At 38.9% G+C, this 12,478-nt stretch overlaps 1 protein-coding gene across 1 annotated transcript; it reads right to left on the bottom strand.

Moving 5' to 3' along the window:
• Positions 1-993: 993 nt before the first annotated feature.
• LOC108664981 (histidine-rich glycoprotein) lies at positions 994-10,848 on the bottom strand. Its single transcript, XM_018151692.2, has 8 exons — positions 10,570-10,848; positions 9,780-9,901; positions 7,075-7,193; positions 5,942-5,993; positions 4,243-4,989; positions 2,039-2,163; positions 1,721-1,838; positions 994-1,463 (listed from the first exon to the last, which is right to left on the bottom strand). Exons 1-8 carry the CDS (start codon positions 10,637-10,639, stop codon positions 1,335-1,337), a joined length of 1,482 nt encoding a protein of 493 aa, XP_018007181.1. The 5' UTR covers positions 10,640-10,848; the 3' UTR covers positions 994-1,334.
• Between the last annotated feature and the right edge of the window lie 1,630 nt (positions 10,849-12,478).

Raw genomic sequence — 12,478 nt, 5'->3', positions numbered from 1 at the left:
TGGAGAACCCAAACGAAGTACTGCAAACTCTTCCATTCTTTATTTACGTTGAGTCATATTCTGTGCTCAATAACTTAGATATTTTTTATTTTTCTAAGAATCCTAGACGCATCTACTCTAAAAAATCAATGACCAAAGCCGTTTCAAGATAGCAAAACAAGTATTAAATGATTAATAGGATATAATGAACAACGTGAGTAAAATTTTTGTGAACTCATTGTTCAGCTTCACCAATTAGACTCGTTTTCTGTGGACGTGCACTAAAAAAATTATTAGATGGATGACTAATATAATTCTTTAGATATAAAAAATGATATTTCTCAAAGTAAAAATTAGATGATTTACCATACAATGATACTTGAGTCTAGACAAGTAAGATACTAGAGTCTAGATACTTAACTAAATGATTCCCAATTACTTCACTGAGTTCACTCACTCAAAAGTTATGCGTAACTCGACTTACGCCACCTCTGAATTGTCACATGGTTACGTGCAAATTATACGTAACTTTGCGCAAAATGTTTTGAAGGTCGAACGCTTAGCGATGTTTTGAAAGTACGGCCCCTGACAGGTGCTTTCCCAAGCGTCTACAGCTTCCCATTGATTTCAAGTCATAGTAATATTCTATTGATTTTAAAATTACACTTCACCGTTTTCCACAAATATTTTGCTTAGCTAAAAATTGTCAATAAAATCGTCAAGTACAATAAATACTGATCACTCTGTAGACCCATGACAAACAAGCTTTTACAAAAGAGTTAACACAGAACATCTTTGTATTTCGCACACAATATTGTTTGGATCCTATGGAAAAAACTCCAGGGTGTTGTGCACAAGGATTGGATGATAATTTTTGTTTTGTTTTTGTTCAAATGGTTTTATTATCATTCATACACATTAATTTATTAATTCACACACATCTTATTCGATACAGCTTTTTTGAAGGCCAGATTTAGATTTTTAAACATCAAGTTGACATCAAGAAACTTTATTTAAGAGACCTGCTTCAACATTTTTCCCGTGACACGTTTTTTTCGTAAAATTTCGCTCCGGTTTCAGTGACGACACGAAACTGAAGGAGCGATCCCTGTGACATGGATGTCAGGTGCTCGTTCTTCCTGATAAGTCATAACTCTCCGACACATTAAGTTCAGTACTAAATTTGTTTTTAGAAACCTCTTCCATTTTTCATGAAAAATTCTCAAGTATTTAATATTTTTTTAATATCCAGAGATCCCGACAAAAATCGTGTTTTTTATTGTGATGTCTGTTAAATAATTTGAGGGTGGGGATTGCCTGTCAGTGGGGAGCTGTAGGAGTTCTGGTTGAGATTTTCATCCAAATCTGAAGCGTGGCTCGGGCACCAGGTGGATGGTGCAGCAGGAGATACGTGCTCCAGCGTTACCTGTCGCTTGGCTACCTTTGTCTCCACCTCTGCCCAGGTCGTCTGTATCTGCGTGCATCTGCGAGAGAGCAACGCAAATAGTATAATCTGGGAGATGATCATGACACAATCTTCTCATGATACGACTGCAATTAACAAATCCCCAGCAATTTTAGGAATATTGACCATGATCAGAATTCACCGAAAACGTTGAAATGTTTTACTCATCTAGATTAAGCAACTGCTCGATGTCACAATATTCGTGAGCACATGTTCATATTTTACATAGATAACATTGTTCAAAGCACCTGACGGCAGCTCTATCTTAAGGCTCACCACGATGCTCTTGCCGACGATGCTATCTTCACCAGAGAAGGCGACGCTATGATCCACGATGAGGTAACCGTCCAAGCCTCCCTCAGGAATTACCACGTTGCCTAGGTCCCCGACGTGACTGCCCGCGATAAAGTCGAATATGTTTTGACATTTTACTTCTGAAATTCGTTGAACAAACTCTTTGAAAATGAGTCTAGTCTAGAACGGAAAGGAATATCCTGCTAGAGAGAAATGTATCAAGCTCCCGGCTTTCTCAGAAACGGATTTTAGCGAAGTTTAATCGAATTGGTTAGAATTCGAGCGTCTCAGCGGCTTTACCGAATTTCGTCCGTGGGGCCGCCATGCACCGAGTCGTGCGGGTTGAAGTGACCGCCAGCTGAGCTGCAGTCGCCGTTCGTCACCGGTCGCTCATGAACGTGAAATCCGAAGACAGCCTCGCTAACCTGAAGTGATAATATATAAAGTAGCAACTTTGCAAACGTCTTTAACAACATATCCTATCTGATGGAAGGGGCAACAATTGAGTGAGTGGCCTTTCAAAATCATAAATAATATTGTGATAATATATGATTAATGTCATTGTATATAATATTAATAATAATTTATTAAGTACCATCAATATTAGCACTATTAGAAACAAGGATTTATCGGTCAATTGATCCAGAATCTAGGACTAGTAGTAGTAGTAGTAGTAATCAACGACTTATCAGCAAAGTTTTGAAACTTTTCGCTACCAAAAAACCCGGACTTGACCTATAGAGCGAGTGTAACGATGGAAGATACTTCTTTGGGATATATAATTGATTCATGTTGTTGAAATACTTTCCAGAGCCGAGGTGCTCATCCATATTGATGAACACAAAGCTACAAGGTCCATTAAACAGTTCTTGAAACTCTGCAAAGGGCATATAGCAAGCAATGTAATCACTGTGAACATTTTTCATATCGACGAAAGGTAACTCGAATAGAACTAATAAATTTGAATTCGTTCTTTTAGTTTGTTTTGGTAATATGTGATAGTTTTGGGATAAGTAAATTGAACAGCAGTTATAGTGTCTTCGACAGTTGTGAAAACTATCAGCAGGCTTTTGAATTTTTCCGTAGCAATATCAAAAATGAATAAATTTTTTTTGAGGATCTATGTCACGTGGATATGTACAGAAGCAGTATTTTCAAAGTATTCGGTTGCACATTTTTGTTGACGTTTTCAGGTAAGTTTTCAGGATATTCATCAATATTGCCATGGCCGTTGGAAAATAAATAAATGATTTCAAATTTTTTATATCCCTTAGCGAGAGCATTTTCTAACAACTTACGTTCAGGTTGTTGAGTTGACTTGCTATACAGGAAAAAAAAACTGTTGAAATCAATTAAATTCTTAAATAGTAACTTCAATAGCTCCCAAATAAAAATTTAGAACGGAGTACCTATGTTTTTATGGTGCTATCGGTGGAGCCACTATGATTTATGGCCATAGGTGGAGCAACTATGGGGCGCCATAGGTGGAGCAACTATGATTTATACAGTGGACTTAGGGTGGCGTGCACCACCTATATCACACCTATAACCTGCCAACGGTCACCCTATACCCATAAAGCTCTTCTTCCGCCAATAATTACCCGTAGGCGCCGGTGGCGCATCAATAAGTCACCGATGGCCGGCCACATATTAAATTAAGTCGATAAAATTTTTTTCAATAATTTCAAATCCGATGCTCTTGCATTTAATGATATTGCTAAGAACGGATTCAAATTTATTAGTTCTATTCGAGTTATCTTTCATCAATGCGAAGAATATTCTCAATGCACGATTACATTGCTTGCGATATATATGCCCTTTGAGTTTCAAGAACTGTGTAGTGGAACGTATAAAGTACTTCATAGCCCTGTGATGACCAAGAAATTTGAGCACCCTGGCTCTGGAAAGTATTTCAAAATTTTAAAAGCAATTATATATCGCAAAAGAAGAATCTTCCATCGTTACACTCGCTCTAGGTGAAGTCCGTTTTTTAATAGCGAAAAGTTTCAAAAGTTTGCTGATCAGCAGATATCAAACAAACAGTTGATGAACAGTTTCCGATATTTTTACCACCAGTTTGAACAGTTAACAAACTTTACTGACGGTGGTGGTAAAAAATATTGGGAAACGCTCGGTCAATCGGGGTAAATGGTTAGATTTTTTCGTTGATAAATGGCCGTTAACGAAACTTTGATGGCCAAGACTCAGGGTAAGATTATAGGTGTATGCTCGGTATCCTGTGATTCAAACCGTTTATGCAAACTGTGCCCATAGACTTACTATCTATATTACTTCTATGCTCAGCCAGGTTACTGATTAACATAAATTATAACATTAGTTATAATTAACATTAGTTATATAATTATAATTATATATAACATTATATTATATAACATTAGTTATAATTAATTAATTATAAGTTTATTAACATAAACTTCTATGGTTACTGATTAACATAAATTAGACTAATCATCCTGTTAAACGTAAACTACCAGAAAACTTACGGAGTTCATTCGAAAGCCAGGGATGGTGAGGTCGAAGTAGACAGGCCCCTCTTCGTTCTTCTTCTGCGTGATGGTGATATTGCCCCTGACAAGACTGAACGGACTTGGCGCTGTGTTGGGGCGCAGGTCGCAGGTTGCTTTTATGACGTCCTTTTGGTTCCTTGGGTGGTAAATGTGGTCGGGGGGCAGGTGGTTGTGGTGATGGTTATCGTGGTGGGGGTGGCCATCGTTATTGTCCAACGAGAGCTTAGGGTCAGAAGCGATCACCTCAACGTGCATGTCGGCATGACTATGGTGCCTGTGATGTGAACAATGAACGCAGCGCTCGTGCGCCTCTCCTGCAGCGTGGTGATGTCCAGCGTGATCATCGTGACCATGAGCATCTTTATGATCGTGAGAATGATCTGCATGGTTATGTGGATGTTTACCGTGATTGTGGGCATGGTCTCCCTGTTCGTGGGAATCACCGTGGTCATGGGAATGGTCACCCTGTTCGTGGGAATCTCCATGGTCGTGAGAATGATCTCCGTGGTCGTGAGAATGATCTCCGTGGTCGTGAGAATGATCTCCGTGGTCGTGAGAATGATCCCCATGGTTGTGGGAATGATCTCCATGGTCGTGAGAATGATCCCCATGGTCATGGGAATGATCTCCGTGGTCATGGGAATGATCTTGTTCACGGGAATGGTTTTCTTGTGGCTGCTGGGTGCTGGTATCCGCATGGTAGTGGTGCTCGTCATGCTCGTCCTGCGCACGAGCGAGGCTTAAATACACGATGACAATCAATGAATGTTTTGCCAGGCGCCAAATGTTTGTATTAACTTGCAGGCAACTCAAACTTGACCTTCAGTCATGGATAAAAAGAGCCTATATTCCAATTGCATGGCTACTCGAACTGGTTACTCATTCTTGCATTTACGTCTCTGTTCGTTGACTACTTCCGTTCATTTTAAAAATAAATATGTATGTTTTAGTCAATTTGCGGATTATTTCAAGTCTGCAGGAGAGATAATGATTTTGTTGACTCTTGGAGTGTTGGACGATATGAAGCAGGCTCTATATGCATCTGTTTTTTGGGAGAAAGCTTTTTTTACTGAACAACAGCAGGAACGGAATGTCGATACGCTTATCAAATTGCTCGTTGCTTTAAAATTGTCATAAAATGAGTTCCGTGAGATAGCAATCAGATTATTCAACCAGATGGTGCTAGACAGAGTTAGTGAGATGCAGCTACAATCTGCAAATTTTGTTCGATCTGTAGCACCAGGCTCATAATATTCTCTCAGTTAAACAGGGTTTGCAGCGAAGGACCAGTTATTTCACTGTTCAAATGTTTTTACACATAACCCAGAGAAACGTTTCAACTTAAGAAAACTCATGCACACTCGCATGAGCATGCATGGTGTCTTCAGGAACTCTCATATGTTAGTAAACGGAGGGATAAACATGCATTTAACTTATAACTTATATTGCTACTAGCAATTAAAGTCTCGTTTTCAAATCCAATTGCATCCAGGATGACATTGAAAAGAAATAGAAAAAATAATATTTTTATTAGTGAGAACATAAGGTCTTGTTACGCACATTATAACTTTTTTAAAAAGAGAACTAACAATTTTTATTGAACTGCTTATGATAATTGATTATCATGAGCTATGGTACTCAGGGCTTACGACGCTTAGCTAGTTAGTGGTCTTACCAGGTGCGCGCGGATGCTGGAGGGAGTGTGGTTGTGGTGCTGGTCCAAGTGCCTGCACAGCGACATGAGGCGCATATGATGTGGGACGTATATAACGTGAGGCGTAAATAACGTGAGGCGTATATAACGTGAGGCGTAAATAACGTGAGGCGTATATAACGTGAGGCGTAAATAACGTGAGTAAGTAACGCTACACGCCACATACAAGTAACGCTACACGCCACATACAAGTAACGCTACACGCCACATACAAGTAACACTGTGAGCAGAATGTGAGGTTGGTACGTTACCATACAAAAAAAAAAAAAACGATAAATATGATAAGTCAGGATGACCAAGCCTGCCATGAGGTAACCTGTGGCGTCCTGCCAAGAACGGCAAAATTTGATTTGATAATTCGTGTCTGCCAAGAGTTTCCATGAATGAAGGAAAAATCTTCTAAAAAACGCAAAAACCGTTGCGAGGAAATCTTTCAAAACGTAAGACTGGCTTTGCTCTGCAAGGTCATGCAGCGACCAAAATATTTGCGTAGAAGGGAGAGCATAATGCAGAAATGAATGTCAGCTCTTTCATTTATGTCCATTAGTAATTTCATAAGTTCTTCCATTTTTAAGTGAGTTCTCTATAATTTCGCAGACTAAAGCTGTAAACCCACGATTATTAATAATGCAAACAATAGAGCAGGAAAAAAAGCGTTTTTTCGCAGTGATCGAACGGAACACAAGTCACTATTAAGATGTACATATACAGGGTGTTTCAGAATTAAGTAACCCTTTTAATTTGTTAATAAATAAAAAACTAAGAACGTTATGAAGTTGAAACTTGTTTTATTTTAAGAGATATTATATTTAAAAACTAGGATACAATATTACCATAAAAATGTTCTTCTTTTAAATAAAACAAGTTTCAACTTCATAACGTTCTTAGTTTTTTATTCATTAACAAATTAAAAGGGTTACTTAATTCTGAAACACCCTGTATATGATGCATTAAAGTAAGATTAAAAAGTAATATTAAATAAAGATTGATTGAGGTAAGATTAAAATAAGTAAAGTGATCAAATTAAGACTAAATCAAATGGTTATGAACATGGGCTAAATAAAGACAGAACGAGTAGTGAGTATGAAACTAACGCGAGGGCGTCATGGCTGTGGTGGAGGTGGTGGTAGGGGTGGTGGCGCTGCACCTGGTCCGCGGTGTGCTGATGGTGGATGTGATCCTCGTGCTGCATCACCCCCACATCCATCACGATCTGATCACCACGTAGATTTTAATTGATAATATAATTGAGCCATCATAGTTTCAAGGGAAAAACTGTCGCGTGATTAAATTAATCTACCAGTCTACTCGGTCATGGTAGAACTTGCAATCACCGCAATAACTTAGAGTTTTCGAGCCTAAATTTTTCTCCATGCAAGAGTTGAAATGTCGAGTTCCGCTTCAGCTGAACAAGTGAACATGGAAGAATAACTGCGCTGGATTTAGGCACGTCTTTACACGCATATCACTTGGACACTCGATCATACGCTTTTTCCTATTTTCGTAATAGGAAAGAACAAAATTTCTACCGGTTGGTTTGAAGACGAAAAAAAAGTAAAAGACTCAACCAGAGTATTTTACATGAATAAAATAATCTGAAAAAAAACAAATGCAGGGACCTTTTCAATGAGCATGGCAGTTCAACTCTTGCATGTAAGCAAATTCAACTTTTTAAGTGATAAAACGCTCCACCATAATGCTCAAGGTCAATTTAAGTACAGGAATTCATTTGTGGCATATAATTGATGCGCATCCTGACGAATATTAATGGAAACGCAACTATTAAACACAACTATTAATGGAAGAAACAACACTTCTTCTCGCTCCGCGTCAGCGACATGTGGAACAGCCTCCCTGACGAATTCGTTGACGCTTCCACTACGAACGCGGTCAAGAATATACTAGACAATGTTATGCAGGGGTTTATGTTCAGACTGAATATGCCCTACGGACCTAAGTCCAGTTAAAGTCCGGTAGGCAATTCGAATGTACGTCAATTTTGCGAAGATCTCGTCAAAAGGCTAGTTTTGAGATCTCCTGTTAACATACCATAAAAAGTTCATAAATCGGCAACAGGCCACGGGCCTATTTTCTTCAACTCCAACACAACCATATGCCAGCCTACTATATACTTCGGGAATGTGCTGGAGCCGAGCAAGTACTCATTATACCCGATAACTCCAGTTATAATGTATTTGAAGGCGATGTCGGATCTAATGCACATTAAAGTGTTAAAATGGGCCATACGGTGCTGATTATGATGCACTAAAAGTGTTTGAATGGGCAATATATTTGGTGCCGAATTTGATGCATATAAAAGTTTTTTATGAGCTATATGGTGTCGAATTTGAGGTACATACATATTTTCTGACCCAGTTAAAATTTAGGGCAGGGAATAGAGCAGGCCGTCGCCGGCTGCAGAGCCGGCGTTGAGACGCGACAGAGCAGCGATAGAGCAGAAATGTCCGCTTTAGAGACGATATCGCCAGCCGCGTATCAGCGCTAATTAGCTTCTGAGTACCTGCCTAGCTGCTAGAATTTTGTCTCTATATCAGCCATGGCGCAGTGCAGTTTTAGGGATAGATGGCCGGTTATTGTTTCACGGCTCCATCCTGCTAAAGCGCGACCAGCCCGGCTAAACCCGGCGCCGGTCTCGGCTCAAAATTTTAACTGGGGACGGGCTATACGGTACCGAATAGAATGCAATAAAAGTATTTAAAAGGGCTATATGGTGTCTAATGCGATGTTTTGTGGTTAAGAGTGTTTGAATGGGCCAAAATGATGCCGAATGCGAATCTGTAGAAATTTCACTCAATAAAATGAATCTATTAGAAATTCCACTCAATAAAACGAATTTGTAAGAAATTCCACTCAATGACAATGATCCCCAAGCGAACCTCGTCAGAACTGAGCCAGAAACTGCAGCCAGAACAGAGCGCAGAACCCATGATAACCGATGCCTGCATATAGAGGATGGGACTACGACGCACACTTTGGCTTAAAAATGTATCGTCGCACTACGTCGTCAACGCTGAAGCATTGTGAATTATAAAGAATGGAGGAACCACGTCACTATTTAGCTTCAATTAAAGTTTGTGATCATTTTGTTTGGTAATTGAACTTAATCATCAATCTGATATGGTTATTAGGCAAAAGATTGTCGTTGAAAAATATAGCAAGTATTATCATTTCTATCGTTGGAATGAAATATTGATGTCTGCTATATTATTTGGCCTGATAATCAATTAATTCTCCATGGGTTTGAAAAATTTCATTTGTGAGTATAATCAATGCTTCAGCGTTCAAGTCAACATCACCGATCAATTGTTTGATAAAAGCCTGAGAGAAGTGAGAGAGAAGTTCCTGTACCAATAATTTTGCATTAAAACAAGCAGTCTCTTAATCATCCAGAAGCCTTTGAGCCATCGTAAATATTATTTCCGCCAGGCTGCCAACTCTTAAATTCACGCATCGAACAAAAATCCCACTAAGAAACGTTCAGCATCATTAATATAAACTCTTCCAAGGTGAGCATAAACCCTAGCCTTGTACAATCTCGAGCATCCAACAATGATAGCTTTATGAGCTTTAAGTCTTTCTGTTAGGAAGCTATCACTATAAACCATATAATACTGGTCAGAACTATGATTTGCAGGGTAGAAACTACCCATGAGGATTTTCCACTGAGCAGATTTTGGCAATTGTGGTGTCAAGATTGGCAAGGTAGCCGCTCGTCCCGATGGATAGTTTAGTGCTCTAGTCACTACGCTGGCCATGCAGCGAACCTCATTGGACTCACCCTGTCGTGGTCAGGCTCGAGGTGTCCCCCGTGGTGGTGGTTGGCGACCTCCTCCCGCAGGGCGGCCACCTCCGCCCACAGCGCCGACACGTTCTGGTGCAGCTCGTCCAGCTCCGACAGCGCTACGTGGACCGCGAGCTCGTTAGTCACGTAGCTTTACACGTACAAAGTATTTTGTTTCGAAGAAAATTACATGAAATTTATCGTGTTTCTGATGAAACCGTTTACGAGTATATTAAAATGAATATTTTTTCCTTCTGTACGCTCATTGCTTGGAGTGCACGCAGACGTATTTTCCCCATCGTAATTTGTTTTTATATCCGTGTACACGATTTTTGGTTTGAAACATAAAGACCAGTTAAAATGCCTTTGTGAAAGGGTTTCAGTAAAATAAAATCAAGCAGTGATTGCTAATTAATTCATTCCACGTTTTTTTTATTCGAATCATCCACTCCTTAGCGGTTTACAAGCTCCATTCTACTTCAATTTCTAACGTATTCACAATTAAGAAGAAAATCAATAGAATAGTAATGTCATAAGTTTGTATCCAATGTCATTTACACTTCTAATAATGATCACTCCAGCTGTACTTCAGAATCATTAAAGTAAATTATTACACTTTAATTGAATCAGAAAAAAGACTTAAGCTAAATCTATTTTGAAATCTAAAATATATTGAAAGAAGTGACAAGGCACCATCAGACGAGTTCTAATTGCTTTACCTTCAGTTCAGAGCACAAGGTATTTTGTTAAGATAAGATGACAGACGGAGACAGCATCTCACGCTCACCCTCGTCTGATGTAGCAGATACTGGTGCGCTGAGCCCCACCAGCATCACAGCAAACAACATCAATAGCATCGTGTCTTTCTTGCCCTTCTCTGCCGCTCTTCTTTATAAATTTCTCACTCTCAATATACACAAGAGCTTATCTAAATTAGATGATGAAAACGCTGTATGGAAATTCGCGCGTTAGAATAATTAATTGGTTTATAATGAAATTTATGAGATCTGAGATATTACATGAATCAATATTTACAAATGGACTCAAAATAAACACAAGAATCTTTTAACAAATCTACAATAATTAGATAGAATTAAAAGACCAATACGTGTATTATATGCTTCTAATAAGATCTTAATTACAAGCAAACTCTGATTTGTTTTCTGCCAGTCGACAAATATCCGTGCTAAGGGCACATGCTGCATGGCGCCCACTAACTCAATTTACCATGTTACTCAATTTATAGATTGAATTAAATTAAGCTCACGAAAAGAAAGTCGTCGAGTTGGCAAGTCGTCTGTGTCGCTAAAAGTAAGTCGTCTTTGTCAGCAAGAAAGTCATGCTGTGAATTTATCGAGGCCCACACACTGCCGCAGTTCACATGCACGTGGCAACCACAACACAAAAGCCGTTTGTAATCGCAAAGTTTTGGTAGTCCGCGTCTCTTAGAGGATAGAAACAAGACACGGGTGATTCTTGATCGGAAATTCAGAAGCTTTACACATAGGACAGTGTACACTATAGACTTTTGTTTTCGACTTCCACTAATTGACTAACTGTCGTATGCAATATGCCACGTAACGAAACGTCATTCGAGGCAAAACTATTTGCTGAGTAATTAAGAGCAAAATAATTTCAAAACAAATTAAGAAAATTAGAGATTAGCTAATAAAACTTCATAGTAGCAATGATAAATTCGTATTCGAATGAAGAAGTAAATATTATATGGTATGGCGATCATAAGAAATTGAATCGTTGTACTCAAATATACAGTACATATAGGCGCCTACTTGACCAGGTCGGTATGAGACGCTTATATAGGATCGTCACTTCAACAACTGCCTTGTTTCTTCTTCCATAGTTAGAATTCAGGGTGGGAGGACATCTTTATTGATATTTGTTTTGATTTTTAATGTTGTTGTTGTTAATCATAATTTGAAGATTAAAAATCCGTTGAACTGAGAACGCATAAATCCTGATGTGAGGAGGTTATCGCACAAAACTTTGGTCAATATAGCAGACATTTTGCTTTTACTTTTTTAGCGGTAAATTCAGTTTCATACGGATAGCGTTTTACTTCACAATTGTTTCATGTTCACAGTGCAAAAATAAACAACAGTTAATGAGGCTCTGAGCTGGAAGCCATAAGCATGATTTTCGTTCCTGTAAATAGCCAGCCAAGCAACAGAAAGCCGTCGAAACAAACTCGTGCCCGTCCGCCTGAGCTTTTAACTCACGAAGCGTTGTTCCATCACCATTTTTGAGGAAGATAGCACGACACTATTGAACGGTACAGTGTACAGTGTGCACATTGTACATTCAGTATGTGAATGACAAGTGCACAATTTACTCGAACACACCAGCAGTCAACCATCTGCTCACATTGCCAATTCGAGGTACTCAACTTGACCTTGAAGAATTAACACGGTTGCAATTTTTGTTGAATAACACAACTGTATGCAATTAGAAATTAAGAAAGGCATTGAGAGCCACGGTTTACTCTACATAAAATTTGACTTCTGCATGTCTGAATATTTTTCTCAAGTTTATCGAACAAGAAGGCTAAATTTAAAAGAGTATTCGACTTAACAGAACTGTAAGGATTACGATCACTTTACTGGGTGATGGCCATTTGTTTCAAGTTTCCGGTCAGTTTCAGTTTCTTACCTAAAACGGTCGTGTACTGAAGAAACCAA

The sequence above is a fragment of the Hyalella azteca genome, unplaced genomic scaffold (genome assembly GCF_000764305.2).
Source record: "Hyalella azteca isolate HAZT.00-mixed unplaced genomic scaffold, Hazt_2.0.2 contig12465, whole genome shotgun sequence".
Taxonomy (NCBI): domain Eukaryota; kingdom Metazoa; phylum Arthropoda; class Malacostraca; order Amphipoda; family Hyalellidae; genus Hyalella; species Hyalella azteca.
The sequence above is the reverse complement of the archived record's forward strand: the minus strand, read 5'-3'. Positions and strand labels throughout refer to the sequence as shown.